At 40.4% G+C, this 19552-nt stretch overlaps 1 protein-coding gene across 1 annotated transcript in view; it reads left to right on the plus strand.

Annotated features, from left to right (window-relative positions):
* Positions 1 to 19552, plus strand: part of ttc28 (tetratricopeptide repeat domain 28) — a 164120-nt gene that overhangs the window by 130469 nt on the left and 14099 nt on the right. The window contains exons 11-14 of the mRNA XM_088935464.1: positions 3918 to 4061; positions 13326 to 13470; positions 17346 to 17525; positions 17772 to 18501. Of these exons, the coding sequence (XP_088791590.1) occupies positions 3918 to 4061; positions 13326 to 13470; positions 17346 to 17525; positions 17772 to 18501 (1199 nt within the window). The remainder of the gene's footprint in view (positions 1 to 3917; positions 4062 to 13325; positions 13471 to 17345; positions 17526 to 17771; positions 18502 to 19552) is intronic.

A 19552-nucleotide genomic window follows, 5' to 3' on the forward strand; every position in this document is an offset into this window, starting at 1 on the left:
TTGCATTCTTTCTAAGTGTTCAAGGCTGCTGAGGAAATCTTTGAAACATATCACCATAACAGAGAGGGCCTGTAATGTGAAACCTAAACACGAAGATGCTTTGGCAGTTCAGCCTGCTATTGGTTTGCTACTGATTAAAATTGGAAAAGGAAAAAAATAATTCTGAGAAGCAAAACCATCCAAACTCATTAACAAAGAAGACAATATAATTGTTCTTTGAGCTCTTAATTACAGCCTTTTCCTTCTTCTCTTAAGTCAGATTATTAAAGCTTTCTCTGAAAGATGGGCATTCTTGAGATGATATTGATTTTTTTTCCATTTTTAATGACAGAGCTTATTCAGAGCTACAGTATGTGATCTTATTAAAATGCCTTTTGGTCAGAGCCTGCTTATATGTTTCATAAGACTTATTATAAACACAAAACTCTTTTGAGCCTTAATTTTTTTCTTTTGTGAATGCAGTGCATGCAAAGAAAATATTCTTCAAGTGCTTTAAGAAGCATCTTGAATAAAGTCAGTAATTGCTGTGCCAGCATTCAGCTTAAGAGTTTTGTCAGTACATTGGAGCAGCTTTTAACACTTAAGGCAGTTATTAGTTTGTAAGCATTTAAAATCATAATCTTTATTTATTTGATGCTGAACTGAAGGACATTTCAAATCTTAAAACCACACAAATGCTCAGTTGCCCTGAAAGCTTTTAAAACTTAACTTACAGGTCACTTGGTTTTTGTTATATCAGTCTAACCAATGGTCATTATCAGTTTTTGCTACTCTTATTTTTTTTTTAAGTACAGCCTCTTGCTAATCAATGAATACCTTTTTGTAAAAGAATATTAAAAAATGGATTTCATAAATAGGAACTTAACAAGCAATGTCAAAAATGAATATAGCAATTCTGTATTTCCCATGAGTTCCTACATTTAGGATTCAATGGCCCAATTATATTAGAAAGGCTGTTCATTCGGTTTTTCATTATGATCTTTTTAATATAACTGTAGTCATATTTACAGATGAACAAATCATCTGGTATAATTACTGTCTTCATTGCTTTGGGTGAGGACGAATGGGGACAGTCTATCTTATTTAATACAAAATTCCAACTGAACATCACACAGTTTTGCACATCTGCTCTGAATGCACATTCATTGTGAAAGGAATGCCAGTCTTTTATTATTGAATTTAATTTAATATTTTGACATTAGATGAGTAAACTATATGGATCTCCTAGTTACCACATTAAATTAAAAACTAAAACAATATTGTACTTATTTTGTACTGATTGCTGTAATTCCTTTCTGGGTGATCTAAGAGATCAGTTATTTCAGGATTACAGAAAATGCATTTCACAAGACTATTTTAAACAGAATATTTGTTTGTTTTAAAAATCTGTGTTTCTTTGGTCGCTTCATGTTTTCTTCTTGATTATGACTCAAGAATATGTAGAGTGGCTCCATCTTATCCAGTTGAGTTACTGGTATTGTGTGATTCTGCAACTGCTCTATGGAGTGAATACACAGGCTCAAGGGTGCTACAGTGCAGAGCATGCAGAGTTATCAGTTATTTCTCACCAGACTGCAGAGTGTTACTGTGCAGAGTGAACACACATGCTCAAGAGTGTTACTGTGCAGAGTGAACACACGTGCTCAAGAGTGTTACTGTGCAGAGTGAATACACGTGCTCCAGAGTGTTACTGTGCAGAGTGAACACACAGACTCCGGAGTGTTACTGTGCAGAGTGAACACACGTGCTCAAGAGTGTTACTGTGCAGAGTGAACACACGTGCTCAAGAGTGTTACTGTGCAGAGTGAACACACGTGCTCAAGAGTGTTACTGTGCAGAGTGGACACACAGACTCCGGAGTGTTACTGTGCAGAGTGAACACACAGACTCCAGAGTGTTACTGTGCAGAGTGAACACACGTGCTCCAGAGTGTTACTGTGCAGAGTGAACACACAGACTCCAGAGTGTTACTGTGCAGAGTGAACACACGTGCTCCAGAGTGTTACTGTGCAGAGTGAACACACAGACTCCAGAGTGTTACTGTGCAGAGTGAACACACGTGCTCCAGAGTGTTACTGTGCAGAGTGAACACACGTGCTCCAGAGTGTTACTGTGCAGAGTGAACATGCCAGGCTTTGGTGTCTTGCCTCTCCACTCTTCAGTGTCAGTTTAGAGAAACTGCAGTAAAATGTAAATGACAGAGCACAACTGTCTTCCCCTGGGCACGCAGTCAGGGAGCCATAGCACTGGAGAGATTCACAGGCCATTGGGAACAGATGCTGAGAGGATATGCTTGATGAGCAAATAAGCTCAGCCATCTCTCTGTAAGGAGCTGTTTCATGTGTTGTATGGAGACTGGAGCTGGTACCAGAAGTCACACACTTCTGGCTCTACTGTTTAATTATTTGGACATTTTTTTGCTTTATATTTGTAAATTGATTTCTCTCTCATTATATTTTTGGTAATTTTTGCTTCATAAAGATAATTTCTTTAAACTCAGTATGGGACTTAATATATAGCTAGTACTGTATGTTTTGATAGCTAGTTTGTTTTGAAAGCATGATAATGTCTATAAACCAGCAGTTTAAGCAATTAGCAAGTGTCAAAGTCATTTTAACAAAAACAATTTAGTTAAAAAAGTTGAGTTTTGGGGGTTCCTGAGTTACTCATCCAGCTAAAGTGCTGGCTTGATTGCAGACTGAACTATGTGATATCACCAGTTTGTGCCTGGTAATGTTACTAGCCGACTGTGACTGAGATTCCCCCTTGGTGGTATCTCACCACTAGAGTTAAAATGGCCAGGGTTGTCCTCATTCTCAGCAACTCAGTGATCCTTGCAGTGCTAATCGTCCTCGTACAGGGATGTGTTTCCTGTAACGTGTCAAAAGACAAGTGGCTCAAGGGTGAGCAGGTTGGAGGGGTGCCAGCATTTGGATTTCCACACTCCCCTTTGTGTGGTCATGAGAATCAAAGCTGTGAGCTGAAATGGGAAAATGCACACAACTGGCATTTCTGGCAAAAACTTGTTGGCAGTGCAGAGAAAAATGGAAGGTGTTTTGCTTTTGTGATTGGTATTACAATATATGGTATTTTGTCAATCACAAATATGTAAACATGCAAAAATTTCTAATCATAGTTATATCTATTGTTTGGTTTTGAAAACTTATGTAGAGGATTTTGTCACTGTACTATGGTAAGATTTAATGATTACGTAGCAAAGCACAGGATGTTGAAGTATGTCAGCTGTTTAGCATGGTTGTGTAGAAGAGTATGATTATTTGAAATTGACATCTATGGTACGATAAGACCTGTAAACGGGGAGAAGTGGTACTTCGGTCCTGTTTATGAGATAAAATGACATTTACTAGTACGCTAAGACTGTGAGTTAGCAGTGGGCTATCACCATGCTACACTGTAGCTTCATCAACAACTGCAGCAATAACATACATCATATGCAGACAGGATTTTAAATCCTTTTCTGAATGTTGTTCCGAAAGGTTTAAAATTGTATTCACCCCTGTTTGTCAAGGTGAGACCTGCTTGTCCATTTACCATTCAGTCTAGCTTTACCAACTCAGTCAAACACAAAAAAACATGGTTGAGAAGAACAGGAACATGTAAGTTTAATTTGCAGAAGCTTTTGAAACCAAGTTTGTTTTTTTAGGAATTAAGCTTGTTATTTGCCTTCAGAAACAATCTGGGAAATCCATACTCTGGCTAAAAGCATTTCCATTTTGTGTGGTCTTAAGTAATGGATTCTGACAAGCATATCATCTTTACCTCCTCTGCTTTGGGAAGAGAAGACTGCTATTTTGGTGATATGCAGTAATGTGCTACAAGTTGGTCGCTGAACATATGCATTTGTGCAGCACAGTGCTGCTTCTGGCTGATGGCTCATGATGGTTCCCTGTCTTCAGCAGGGCCTGTTCCAGCAGTGAAACAGAGAGCGAAGCCGGTGACCTGCTGGATCAACAGTTTGAGGAGCTCAACAACAAGCTCAACTCTGTCACCGACCCCACCGGCTTCCTGCGCATGGTCAGCAGGAACAACCTCTTCAACAGGTAAAAGATGTGCCTATTGAGTAGCTACAACTGTGATTGTGCTTATAAGTGTTTTCACCTCAGCGGCTCTGGCCAAGGTGAGAAATCTCTTTAAAGTGCTTTGATTGGATGTAGCACAATGTGTGACCATTTTGCTGTTTTCTGCGGGTGGGAGGCTGTAACCTGTTTTATAACAAAGCCATATATTCAGGCTGTCTATTATTTGAATGGTGAAATGAAGGCAGGATTGGAGCCCCAGCCATTCGAAGTGATTGCAGTATGAGAGCATTGACACAGAGTCAAATCAAATCAACTTGCCTAACCACTCCATTACACGCCTTTAACCTTAAGCAAAGGGTCCGCAGATCGAGATAATTAGAGATGTGGTGAACGTGTTTAATCTGACGGCTCAAACCTTCATCAAGGAGCTCCCAGTTGCATTTCTAATCACTATTGATCTCACTCTAATTTCTCATTACTGCTCAGGCTGGTACCTTAACTGAGCCCTCTGAGTGTTTACAGTTCTTGATGGGAAACCCAATCAGTGGCATTATTTCTCCTCTCCATGGGAGAGGCACACTTCAGGGCTTCGACAAACAGCAGCACAGCTCTGGCCTGGGAAAACAATGTAATTGCGTAGTTATCCAGTAGGCTGCAAACGGGAATATTAGGGAGTCCACCACAGATCATTATGCTCAGAGTTTAAGGTAAAAAGCAATAAACTATTACTATTTTGTACGGCTAATAATACAATTGTATGTAATGGTATGTTATAAACTCTCGCTATAGATGAAATTGCAATAAATCACAAAGTAAAGCAAACATAGAGCTTGATATTTCTTTGGGGCATTCATAGTATGTAAGGTAGGGATAACAATTCACTAACACCAAGCAGGCAGCATAATAGAAAATTCCCAAAAGGTACCTGTGATGTGATTTTCTGTAGTGATCAGTGCAGGAATGCAATACGAGTGATGAGTTTGTAATTTCTGTAATGCAGAGTAAAAGTTGGAACTGGATGAAACTGGCACCCCATCCAGGGTGTATCCTACCTTGTGCCTGTTGCTGGTCGGGATGGACATCCCTCATGTCCCTCTTGTCCCTCATGATCCTGTATTAGATAAAGTGGTTAGAAAATGGATGGGTGTTAGCAGTTGGAGGTATAGGTGTAGTGGACAGTTTTCATATTTATAGGCACAGTCTGGACAGTCCATTTCCGAGAAGATGGTCAGTGCTGGTACAGTGATATTCACAGGTAGAAGGTGCCGCCAGAGGGGAATGCATTAGCACAACTCATATAGACATGTACTGTACCTGCAGTAACTATACAACAAATGAACTTACTGCATTTTGCAGGGGTATGTTCTTATGAGTGGGCAGAAACAATTCTAGGAAATTAAAAAAAATATAGGGAAATTATAACCCCAGTAAAACGTCACTTACAAAAGCTACCACAAACAGAATTTATGAACACCAAGAAGCAATTATGCAAAGGAACTGCTCTATGTATTTTGAGCATTACTCACATTTGTTCTGAAGATCTTCAGAAATCGGCATGACTTTGGTCTCTCATATAACATTCTACAATTTATTTGAAAGTGATTTATTTTTCCTGTGGGTGAACCGATTTAATGAAGCATATGTTAACCGAACTTGGACATTTCTTACTTGTCTAGAGTAGGATCTGGGACTAATATAACACTTAGGTACAGCAGCATTTATTAGAACTTCTTAAAGTCATGTAAAAATTGGTTTCCAAAAAGTAATTGGAACATTAGCTTTTTGAAAGAAGTAGATTTTCATTAGCTTAGCCATATGTAAATGTGCTGATTAATTTGGTTTAAAAAAAACTGTATGAAAACCCTTATCAGCAAAGTCTGATTGAATACAGACTGCCTCAGTGGCATTTCCCCAAACTCTGCCTCACTAATTCCATGCTTTGATGAGAGGGTAATTCAGAATGTAATTGAGTCTGGGTGCTCATTAAGTTCTTTTAATTCTGCTACATAGCTATCACTAATACCCCTTTCATGGAAATTCCATTTGTGTACAACATAAGAGGCCTGTATTAAAGATCAGCTGGTGATTAGTACAGGACTGTTAAAAACTTACCATTGCTATAATCCAATCATTGGGCGTCACATTTATAAGCAAGAAACAAGTATTAGCTCACACAACCTCCCTTTATTATTTCCTTTGCCTCTTTGTCACTGACCTTTCCTCTACACCCATTTTCCTGCTTTACACTTCAGATGCGACAGACCAAATGAATACAAAAACGAGCTTTACTTGCAATTCTATCACAATAACTATATGAAGACTCACACAAATTACTGTACCCAGTGAAAAATTTGCTGAACCAATGACATTAGCATGATCTAACAAAATCCTCATAATATTGCCCACTCAAAGACCATGACCGTGGATCCTAAGACCACAAAGCTGTGTGTCTCCATGGCCATTGGCTTGTGAGGGGCAATCCGGATGAGTTCTGTGTTCAGGTGAGACGTGCTTACCTCATGCACTGTAGTAGGACTTTGATCATGTTTCCAATCGCTGAAAGTCCAATCATTAATTTCTGTTATTGCATTAATCTGCAAGCAAGCGACACACAAAACAGCACAACGCTGCCCCTACTGATTTTGTTGATACATTTGTCCAGGGTGTTGTTTCTTTCACAGACAGCTGTTGGGATTGTATTAAAATAGGGTTTCTCAGTTGGTGTTTTATTTAAAATCGCTTCTGCCTCCATCAATTCCAGTTTTAATGCTTTTTAGCTCCACGTTGGTACAGTCTGGTGGCTCAGTCTGATACTTTTCCAGGCTGTAAAACGTCACATTGGTTCCAGGTGAGATTTACGTTTGACTTGATTTGAAAGAAAACCACGTGACCAGGTGAACTGAGAAATGGAGATCTGTCATCAGATTTGCACAATCACTGTATATTTTTATTTAATAATTTAATTTAATAATATTTGATTTCATGTAATAAAAATATTTAAAAAAAACTGACAAAACTGGTGGCCCCAGGATGCAGCTCAGGAAGCTGTAGCGAGCTGGGCTGTCAGCTGCTCGCAGTGGCTTAGGGGCGAGAGGTGCCAGTCAGTGAGTCAGAGCTGTCCCTGCTGTGCGGCTGTGCAGAGCTCATGGTGTCGAGAGCAGTTGAGGTTTGTGTTCCTCCTTCCTAGCTCCTCAGGCTCCTTGTGCAGTGCAGGGACATTGGTAAGCCCAGTTAAACACATGCTTACAAACCAAACATCCCTTGGCCTACCTGACCCCTCGGGGAATGTGTCTATCTACCGTAGTGTTTCTCTTGCAAACCTCTCTGTTCAGTTTGGAACAGGTGTTCCTGCTTTGTGCTAAGTTTTATTTCAGGCCTGGTAAATCAATTATATTTTCATCCAGTAAATGACAAATGGCTTGTAAGTAACTTTTTGAAGCCCTGGTCACAGGACAGCCTGCTTCACATGATCTCTGTATCTTTAGGCATTGGCTTCTTTTTTAAAAATAAAAGAGAAATTGTTTTTGTTAGCAAGATTGTGCTTCCATCAAGCACACATTCCTGGACACACCACTCCTGACCTGACTGCTTCCCCTGAAGAATGCTTTTGTCCTTCTTATTCTTTGCCCATCAGGCTGACTAATGTCTGTCTGCTTTGCCAAGAAGGCCTGAGCCAAGGCCTGGGACTGCCTAGTGGAGGTGACTGCTGGCTGTGTGAAGCTTTTTCTCATCCCTTCCTTGCCAGTGTGCAAAAAGTGACGAGAATCAGGATGGACAGATTTCTAACCCCACTGGATGAAATGCAAAGCATATAGAATTCTTCCTATGACCAAACTACCATATCTATCAATCTTATTTCAAAACAAGATCTTAGTGGTTAGTGGCAGTTATGAAGTTTTATCAGCGCTAAATTTGGATTAACTTTCTTATTGACTAGGCTATGCGCAATGTTTTTTAATATTAGAGATACAGATCCTAACAGAGAGAAAAATATGTGAAAAAACATCAGGGCTAAAATAAGCAAATTGACAGTCTGGCAGTTTTGAATCGATGGAGGCTGCAATTTGGCTTTTTCTGTTGACTACTGTTTTTTTTCATTCATTTGCTTTTTTGTTTGCAACATGTTTATGAAACAGGCATGGAAAGATACTTGAAAAGGTAACAGCTGGACTAGGCAACTTTAAGACTTTATTATTCCTGGTGTATTTCTGTTCTCTGCAATCATCCTCTTTTTTTAGACCCTGTTTTTCTTCTTTCTCTATGCACATTGCATGGCTAATGATTCATAATAGGTACCAGAGTCCTGCTCACCACCATATCTTCTTTTGGTGTGATGCAGCCCTTATGGTATACTTGATAGACATTAATAGGCTCTCAGGCACTGCCCCAACACTCATGTTACAGTCTGTGGAGAGATGTGTTTTACCTCTGTGCTGGAGGGTCCATTTGACACAACTTTCAGCATTATTTTCTAAAGGCAGTTTTTGATAGATTAAAACAATGTGACAGCAAAATGCCAACTTGCAGAATTTAGCACACTGTGACACAGTGTTCTGACATGTTGGGTTGCCTGACAATCCCTAACTAAAACTCCCAAATTAAAAGCCGAGTCTGACAGCTCTTTAAGGAATGGGCTGTGAATCAGGCCAGATGTTGGAATACAGTTGCCGCCTTTTGTTGAGATTGTAAGAAATGGGTCACTAAGAAAAAAATGATAAAAAATAACCAATTTCAACACTGTCCACTAGGGAGCTTTCTAAATATCCTTCTTTTTCAATTCTTATATGTAAACAGATGACCAGATGTGACCGGAGTATAAATTATTTGGGGGATGTGTTTTTTTTCTTCACAAATCACAATCACAAATAGTTCAAGCTTATATTCATTTAACTTGAACAGCTGTCTAAGGAAAACTCTCAGAAGACTTCATTAACATGTCCCACAATTTACAAAACACCAGTTGCAGTCTTCTTTGAACCTCCCTTGCCTCAAGACAACTGTCAGACCTCCCTTCAGTACCTAAGTTATACTTTCCTGCCACCTAGTGCTGGTTATTGTGTTTCACTTGTAAGTGCTGCTCCAGTTGAACATGGGAAGAGTAAAAGACAAGTGAAAGTCTCTTGGACGAAAAGCAGCTCCATACCCTTTGGAGGTGAGCTAAGTAGACTTTCATTCTTGTAATAAAACAGAACATTGTGTAATGTGACTGTGTTCTGGTAGTTTATTGTATATTTGATCAGTTTTCACTTTATCTGAAATTGTACTGTTTGCTCTGTATAGATCTGCACAGCTTTTACAACAGTTATGGGTGGGTAGAAGTCTGGCTATGACATGAACGGGAAGCTCAGAACCTGGTGACAATAAAACCGTTGTGAAAAGCACTTTATACCGCAGCTAAAGCTTTTTTACATATGTACAATGTATTGAACAAAACATTTAAACACCTCCCATAGTCCTGGGAGCTGCCACGTGGCTCCCTCGTAGCTCCCAGACATTGACAGCTCCAGCCTGGGTCATGTCTCTGGGCTGCTGGGACCTGGAGTCACCAAGCAGTGGTGCACATCTGGCATGGTGCATGCTGGGTCGTGTCAGCCCCAGGAGGTCAGGATCTTCTAGTTTTGGTGAAACAGCAAATCCTGTGACTTTGTACTATAGGTGCCTTCAAACAGGGTATGGAACTTAAGAAAAAACATTGTTACAATCGAGAATAGGGCATTCAGCCCATCCTAAATGCCTACATGATGAAATAATATCATTAGAGTGTTTATTAAAAGTCGGCTTCATTAAACAGCTGGTTTCTTTCACAAGAATCCCATATACCTTTAAGGAAAGAAGTAGATGTAAATCTCATAGCCTCACTAGAACATTTTATTTCTTACCTTTTTTGTGTGACTAGGAGTCTTTTGGCTCTGTCTTCTTTGAACTTTAGGGCAACATTGTTCTTTCTGAACATGCACCCAAAACTGATAAACAAGTATTTTAAACATGGGTTTCCATGTACCTTTTATGATCTTCACTTTACTTTTCAAAAAAGGTTTTGTAGGTTCCTCGCATTATCAAGATAAGTTCAGCATGCCTAATGTCTTTTCATAAATAATCTTTTTCTCTGAATTTGTGTAAAAAACAAGGATTTTGAACTCAAAATACTCAGGTATTTCTCAAAAACTAGTTTTTAAACTTTCTTGGACCAATTTCCAGTTAACATTGCTATGGTGCATATGTCAGGACTCACTTTAAGTCACTGAGCGGGATCCAGGCAGGACTGTGGCTCCAGACACCACAGAGACCCAGCTGCTGTGCTCTCTCAGAGTCTGTGCATGTGGGAGAAGTGAAAACACCCAGTTCTATTGGAAGATTGAACCTGGAAGGTTTCTCCCCGAGCCTCCATGTGCACTGATGTACAGTTGGGCAGGGCACATGAAAGGAGTGCAGGCCTCTTATTACAGTCCCACAAGAGGCTTACAGGCCAAGGTTTATGAACCGTAAACAGAGCAGCCTTAGGCTTCTATGCACTCATTAAAGAGGAACGATTTAAACACAGAACACATTGGCTGTGTTTTCTTACCTCTTTATTGCAACTTTATGCATTAAGATACTATGTGTGTGTCAGTGACTGCTGCTTAATGTATTCCAGAAGCATGTGCACACGTGGACAGCAGATTATGTAAGGGAATAAATTGTATTTTCTATTAGTGTAGACAATAACAAATAACAAGCTTGATACCCCTGGAAACAAATGGATTGGTTCACAATTGATCAATACCAGAATATCCAGAAAGGTGGGGGCAAATTATGTCCTCTAGTGATTTCTATTCATAAATTATTTTCACTAGCTGTTCACTAAAGAACCTAACCTAAACACTTTTGAACAAATTGTACTGTGCTGTGTTCACTTTTAAAAAAAAAATTAGTTATACTGTTTAGCTGTTCACACAGTCTAATCTTTGGCAGGAATAATGGACAGTCAGCAAAAGGCAATACTTAATTTACAAATCAACACCTTTAGTTTAGGAGAATTTTAAAAACTCTGTCCTGTCTAAGAGTGTCCAAGTGATCACAAGATCCATAAAGGATTGGAAGATCCAACCACATTCTACAGGATGAACAATATTACAAGCAACTGGGAGGGTGCACATCTACAAGACGCTACCCAACCATGCTGTTGAAACAGATTGTCCTGTACCTTTCCAGACTGCTAGTAAGCAAGCAAGGAAGATGTGCCTAAGGGCTCATTCATAACCTTTCTTCCTCTTTGCTTCTTACAGAAGGTATCACCTCATGTGTGAGCCTCTAAGGGTTCCTTGTGTAATTTCTTTGCTTGACACAGTACCAGTGGCAACTGTGCCTTACTTTTTCTGATTTACAACACATGAATAACAAACTCTGTTGAACGTTTAAGAGTTTCTGTGAGTCCTATCCATTTCTCAAACAAGCTGGTAGTGACAACAACTATTTGTACAACATGGCATTCAGAATTTACCGTGATGGACTCTTTCCTTTGCTTAAATTGCTTGAATTGAGAAATGTGAACTGAAACAAGCATGTAACATGTCTCTGAGAGGGTGGTTGCAGTGTAGTGTATTCATTAACACCTCATACTGTACCTACCATTCAGGAAAGGACTAAATTAGGTGTCACTGAAGTTGGGAACAGATACTGATATTTTTCTGAAAGTGTAATGTGGTGTCCTCCAGCAATTAATGCAGTATTAGAGCAGAACAGCATGTCATTCAGCCCTACATCATTGTATGCTACAGTTTGGAATTAATTTCTCCTGTCCGACGCGCGGCAGTGCAGTCATATCACAGCTGCTACATTTGCAGCTCTGAAATGCTAAAGTTCAAGCTTTGTCTCTCTGTTCTGGGCTACAGCCAGAGGGGGCTTCAGGCAGAACAGAATATTTCATTATGGTTTTTTAGTCAGACTCTGTTCTTCACCAAACCAGACCTGTGACATTGAAAGTCACTAGTGTATTTTCAAGCTGCAGCTTTAGGTTTATGATTATGAAACATACAGACATGACCAAACTCCTTTTTAAGCTACTAAGAAAAAAACATTATATTCTTATGTCTTGTTTGTGGCATAAGAATTACAACAATGAAGTGCTTGAAACCACTTTTGTTGCAATCCTGAGTATGAGTTGTCTTGGGCGCTGCTCTCGGGTTTGGGGCTCTGATGCACTGTTGTGGAAAGTTCTCTGTGTGCCCTCGCTGAATGCAGTGAGCAAAGGCAGGCAAGAGCTGCAGAAGAAAAATGCCTCTGGACATAATTAGCTGAATTAGTCAAATAGAACGGTGTTGCGCCAAGGTAAATCAATTCTGCTTGCTTGTGAACTCCAGCAAAAAGTGTTTCAGTGCGAATGACTTAATTAGAACATGTCTTTTTAGGAACGTGAGCCCCAGGCAAGCTCTTATAAACTGAGGTGTCTTATTTTTATACTCTAGTATCTGTCATCACAGGGGACATCTTTGTATGCTTGAATTTTTTCACAAGACATTGTAATCTGTTAAATGTGAGAACATAAAACACTGAAAAAAATGATAACTTAATCATAGAACCAGTTGCATCTAGGTATGATACAAGCTGTGAATGTTCAGCATTTATGCGCAATATGTTCAAATCTCTACCAACCTTACCACCAATTCATAGGAGATTGCAGTGTTTTGTGTTTTTTCACTATTTTTTCATGAATTCAGAATAAGTCTGAAAATGTTCTATTGTAAATTTAGAATAGAATTCAGCAAATTCCCACATGATGTGAGATTCTTAGTGGATTCAGGATATTCAAATATCCTGAATTGTCCGATCCTTGTGTAGATGTAGAAATAGACACAAACATGTTTAAGAGATCACAGCTTCTCCTGTTGGACAAAACGGTACTTTCTGTCACCATAACAGCTAAGTATTTTGTATCACTACAGTCCTTTATAGGTTAATCAGACTGACAGATACAAATGGTACGCAACTGCTTAGAAATTATTTTATTTAAATTAATAAGTTGACATTGATCACAATGACTCTAGCCTAATGATAACTCCATGCGTGGGGAGGTGTGTCTAGTGCAGAAATGTTGCCTCACAGTATGTTTGCAGGCTATTTACAAAAACGGTGAGAAACATGCTCCAAACATACAGTATCACCCCGTGTGTTTACAGCAAACTGAGTACCATGGCTCTTGTCTGTCCCCTTCTTTCACTTTATTTTTCGCTGTGTGTGCTGGTTTTGTTGAGTCAGTTGTGATGCACTCCCTGAAATCAGCAATGAGCTCATCCGTTCTTTGTGCAGGAGCTGTCAGAGCATGACCAGCCTCTTCAGCAACACCATGTCTCCAACCAAGGAGGGGACCTCTTCCCTGCCTCGCAGAGCCAGCTCCTTGGGCAAGCCCCCCCTCCGAGCCCTGTACGACCTCCTCATCGCGCCCATGGAGGGGGTAAGTCCACAGAGTGGTTCACTAATTATAGATGTGATCACTCAGCATGGCTCAAGAAAATCCTTATGGCAAATTAAGTTGGTGAAATCTCTTTCTTCCAGGGAAATCTTTGCAAGGGAAAAGAATAGTCATCCCATGAATAGCAGTATTCTAGTCCTGCTATATGAAGGTTTACTGCTGCTGAAGCATGATGACCAATATGTTAGTGTATTCTCTGTCTGCCATACAAATGTGGTATATTTGCTTCTTTGAACAGGAGCTGTTATTCCATGCATGTGATTTACATTAGAGGCAAGATTAGCATATGTAGGAATTCAACACAGAAAATTTCCTGATTTGTTCTCTTAAGGTCCTGTGTTTTGGTTCCCCGAAAAACGCCCTTACCTCAAAAACGGTATATGAATGCAGGACTACATTTCCTTCACCTTTGATCACCTTTGATTGGGAAATTACAAACTCATAATTTTATAAAACTATATATATATATGTCTTTTATAACCACAAGAAAGCTGAAGTTTAGAAATCTGCAATTTTATCTAAAGATATCAGAAACAAATTTCCAGTTTGGCCTCCAGGCATTTCTGCATTTTATCTGCTATAGTTTAGAAAAAGAATCTTTGAGTAAGATTGACTCCCAACTTACCAGCACATTAACATTGAAACTGCGCTGGGAAGCCAGGGTAGCTTTCTTGTTGGCTTTAGCAATTATCTTCCCAGCAGCCTTTAATAAGAGAATTAAGAAGAAATTAATTTCACATTAGGGAGAACTTGGTTCCCGGGTGTATGATAAACAGCACAATGGCCCCTCACAGTGATGCATGTCTGCAAGACAAGTCATGTCAGTTAAAGCTTGTTGTTTGATCCACAGAAAAACAGCAGAAAGAATCAACCTAGTTAATGTGTGTAAAGCACAACTTGTTTTGTTTTACTGCAAAATGTGTTTCACTTTTTCTCTGTTTTTTCGTATTGGAATTGGTTGGAATATTTTAGATTTGCAGTAAACATTTTTTCTCTCACTACAAAAAGTATTCCACTCCTTCAAATACTGAATAAACTCAGAATTCAGAATACATTTGCACTTTCACCCTTTCAACTTCAGTTGTCCACTTGTTCAATCGTCAGTGTAGTATGAATGTCCAGATGGTCTAAGGCCCTGTGTAGCGGTTGTCCTTATTTAGTTTATCCATGCGTTTGTCATTTTATCACAGATATACCATCGATGCAAATGTTATTGCATAGGCAATGAGACTCCATTAAACTGTCTGCTCACGACAACCCCAGGAGACCAGGAAACGTCTTGAAGCTCTTTTTCGTAATCATGTTCTTTAGTAATCATTATAGTTCTATAGGACAATGGTTACTAGGTTCAGTTTTTTTAGTCCCCATTTTTTATGAATTGGTATTCTCAAACTGTGGGTACTGTGCTGATTCTAAGTAAGAACTGACATACCCCAACTGTTTCAGAAGGCATGATCAGAAAAATACCATCAGAACTTGGTTATTTGCTGTTTTCTAGCTGCCCTAGACCATGCTGAAGCTCAGTAAATGAAGCTATAATTACCAAATATTGTCAGAGCTTGTAGCATGTTTACTATATTTTTATCATCTTATATTATTAGTCCTATATCATCATGTGAAGAATTTATTCCTGCTGTTACAGGTCTTGAAAAAATCCCTTATGTTTAATGTCTTTCTTCAGCTGTATCTAAAGCTCAATACATTATTTTTCAGTCTTTTTATACAGTTTGTAGAGTGCTGTATTATTTTGGAGTTGTTTTCTTAATAATTGCTTTAAACCAGTTATTCCCAGTTCTTGGACTTCATTGTTTTTAGGATTAATTCAATTGGAGGATTTAATAATATGTTCTTACATCTATTCCCTCTGAATCTTTTTGTTCCCAGTTCACTGTTTGTAAGCTCTGCCTCATTCCTTCATAGTCTTCCTTTCTAAAATCAAATGATACTAGGTTATGATCATTGTCAGTGTCAGTTTTTGTATTCATCATCACAGTATCCCAAATTTAAACATCAGTAAATCTTTAACAAATACTCTCTCCAGAGACAGTGGTGGTGTGAAATGATGTAAAGATATTTTTTACAGTTTGGCCTAAATTCCGTATATGGAACTTAAAATAGAAGAACAGTCGTCCAAATGTTTTTTTAAAAGAAAATCATTTGTGACAGTTTACTGGTGCTAAAAGGACTGAAAAAAACAGAATCAGTTTTTACTGTATGTAGTGTCTCCTAGTGGAACTAAATATTACTGCAAGTACAGCTTCACTTCACTTAAATTGAAAGACAAAGATAAATTGCAGCAGTACTTTATTTAACCAGATATACTGTAGAGCCTTGCAAGAATTATTCACCCACTTCCAATGATATCCCATTTTATTTAATTAAAATTATGTATGTCTGTATCTGAAGTGAATATTTTAAATTAATGTTAAAACTTTATGGTTGAAAGAAGTTAGATGTGAACTAAAACTTAAAAGAAAACTCAAACGTAAAATGTTGAATTTAAATATTTTCACTCCTTTCTGTGAAAAACCTAAATTAGTTCATGCGCAGAAAACTATTTTGACAATTCAAATGATTAATTGAATGTGACTGTGTGTGTACAATAATAGTGGTTCACGTGATTTTAGTTTAAACACACCTGTATCTATAAAGACACCCAGTCAGTTAGTGAATTTCAAGCAACAATTCAGCCACGAGGCTCAAAGAACTTTCAGACAACACAGAGATAGTTTTAGAAAGGCACAGATCAAGAGAAGGATATTAAAAAAATTCAAAGATGCTTAAGATCTCATTGAATATGAAGAAACTGAGCATTAAGAAATGGAAGGTATATTTTACCACCCAGTAGACTCCAAACTGAACAGCTGAGCAAGCACAGAAATTGGTTAGAGATGCCAGCATGAGGCCAGCAGGGACTTAGACAGAACTGCAGTAGTCAAAGGTGAGATGAGAGAAAATGTTTGTGAGTCACCAATGCCCCTATCACTCCATAAAGGGGAAACCAGCCATTTCTGCTTCATTAAAGAAGCAAATCATTTTAGATTCTGAATGGAGTTTGCAACACAGCATTTAAGTGATGCTGCAAACATGTGACAAAAATGTTTTGCACTCACACAAGACCAAAGTGGAACTTTTGGGTCTAATTGCAAAGCTATATGTCTGGGAGAAACCCAACATAGTGCCCTTCGATGGCATCCTGCCCAAGTTGTATCCTGCCTTGCGAGCATTGCTTGCCAGGATAGGCTCTGACTCCCCTGTGACCCTGTATGGGATAAAGACGTTAGATAGAAAACATGGACGGATGTAAAGATGTGAATGGGCCTGGTAGTCTTTCATCTCTGATGTGTTGAAATAGGAACCGCTGAGAACTGAAGTACTGAAAATTGTCCACAAGGTGGAGCTGCTTCTCTTAGATTTGCTATTCGTTCTGTATGTGGCTGCAAACTTATTTTAAAATCCTTGATAAAAGCTTACAAAACATATCAGTGCCTTCTAAGAATATTGTTTTAAAACTTCAAAACCTTTTACATGTATCTTGAGAGCCCTGAGAGACATTGGACATTCTGAACAAAACACAAAGTATTGCAAATACAGTAAATAAATATTGAATACTGTACTTGATTATTGATAGGAAAAAGAACATTTCAAAAAGCTGGTATTTGTCCGTAAAGCATGTGTCTGTCCTCTGCCTGACAATAAAGCCTGCTGACTTGATCTTCATGTCTCCCAGGCAGGTGTGAGGTTTATTAAAGGACATTGGATGAATAATTTGGTTAATAAAGTTAACGTCCAGTGCCCCTAAGCCTGCCTGTTCCCCTGTGTGTGGCTGACTGCTGTGTGTTGTTTTGTGCATACAGGGATTGATGCACTCCAGTGGGCCGGTGGGCCGCCACAGACAGCTGATCCTGGTGCTGGAGGGGGAGCTGTATCTCATCCCCTTTGCCCTGCTGAAGGGCAGCTCCTCCAACGAGTATCTGTACGAGCGCTTCAGCCTCATCGCTGTCCCCTCTATCCAGGGCCTCAACCCTGCCGCCAAGGTAGGCCTGCGCCGGGAGACCCTTGAGCTTTACCTGCTTTCGGTTCTCACTTGCTTCTCAGATTCCAGTTTTCTTTCCTTTACCCTTGAGGGAAAAAGAAGGCTGAAAGAAGAGAGGTGTCCTTTTTGGAATTAAACCACCTCTTTTAATAGTTCTTATCTGTGAGAAGGCCCTGATGTGCCCTGTGGGTGTAGAGGAGTCACTTAGGCTCATGTCTTTCCTGTGCCCGTCTGCCTGTGCCCGCAGGCTCACCCCAGGAAGGCCGTGCCAACCTACTCCAGCTCCACCTCCATGGCGGCGGTGGTTGGGAACCCGCGGCTGCCCTCCTCCGTGATGGACCGCTGGCTGTGGGGGCCCATGCCCTCTGCCGAGGAGGAGGCCTACATGGTGTCGGAGCTGCTGGGCTGCCAACCGCTGGCAGGGGCGGCGGCCACCAAAGAGCGGGTGATGAGCGCACTGAGCCAGGCCGAGTGCGTGCACTTCGCCACGCACATCTCCTGGAAGCTGGCCGCCCTGGTGCTCACCCCAAACGCCGAGGGGCCCCCCGGGGGCGGCAGCGGAGGCGGGAAGGGCTTCGGGAACAGCTACACCATCCCCGAGTCACTGCGCATGCAGGACGACGCCAGCGACGTGGAGAGCATCAGCGACAGCCCTCCTCTGCAGGAGTTCCTGCTCACCGCCGCCGACATCCTGGACCTCCGGCTGCCCGTCAAGCTGGTGGTGCTCGGGTCCTACCAGGAGTCCAACAGCAAGGTGACCGCCGACGGGGTCATCGGCCTGACCCGGGCATTCCTGGCGGCGGGAGCCCACTGCGTCCTGGTGTCCCTGTGGCCCGTGCCCGTGGCCGCCTCCAAGATGTTTGTCCACGCCTTCTACTCAGCCCTGCTCAACGGCATGAAGGCCAGCGCTGCCCTGGCCGAGGCCATGAAGACAGTGCAGAGCAGCAAGCAGTTCTCCCACCCCTCCAACTGGGCAGGTAACGCCATCCCGACTCGGGGACACAGCGGGCCCCCACCCCATCAGCGCCAGTGCACTGTGAGACAGGGAGAGGTCACTGTCGAGCTGCCTGACACCTGTGCCAGTCATGCTCAGGATGTTCTAGAATGACACTGAAGGGAGGTGGGAGGGATGAAAAACACTGCTTCACCTGACAAGATGAGAAATGTTTCTTTCAATATACTGGGTTTTCAGGTTAGTGTCCTAATCTAGTGAAGAAGATTTTGTGTCAGTATCTCCTTGATTATATTACTGGAATAAGCTGACAGCTGATCCACAAGACAATCGATGCCTAAACTTTCCCTGATCATTTTGCTACTCCTGCTACAGTTATTCCTATGATTGGTTTCATGCAGATCTAGTTCACTGGGGTCACAGTTGTGTCTGCAGTTTGCTACCCAAGGCAGACAATCATTGTTTCTATTACAAGGGGAAATTTCAACAGTAACATTTGATAGAACTTTAACTTACAATTTACTTACAAGTTATTTTGATATTTATGGTTTTCTCAGTGCTAATTTTGTAATGCAGAAAGTACCCCTATCTGCATGTTTTATATAAACAGGCCCTGTAAAGCAGAAATATTTAGGTTTGAATTGACCTTAACCTAATCTGCCTTATTCTCTTACTGTGGTCCTTTCCTATTCCTAGTAACTTTTGTCCAGGTCATGGTGTTCTAAATCACTGCTTTTTCTTATCAGGAAACCAAATAGATTTTGATACTCAACTTGGACTCAGTTTATTTTAGTTTGGGGCAGTTCACATCAGTGTTATAGTTAGCTGCAGATGTGCAGACGTTCAGAGGAATACAGCAGAGGCAGCACATGTTTTAATACTTGCAATAAATGCCCAAGAAGACCTTGATAGGTGGACCAAGTAAAAAATATAAGGAGCTGGGCTGAAAAAATGCACGGATTGCCATGCTTTCAAAGCTTTACACAGTGAGCCAGTGATTCTCCAGACTATGAATGTGCGCACTTTAAAGAGAATAGTTCTGTGTGTGGCTGTGAAGTGCTAGACAATGATGCTGA

The sequence above is a fragment of the Atractosteus spatula genome, chromosome 17, assembly GCF_055471065.1.
Source record: "Atractosteus spatula isolate fAtrSpa1 chromosome 17, fAtrSpa1.hap1, whole genome shotgun sequence".
Lineage (NCBI taxonomy): Eukaryota > Metazoa > Chordata > Actinopteri > Semionotiformes > Lepisosteidae > Atractosteus > Atractosteus spatula.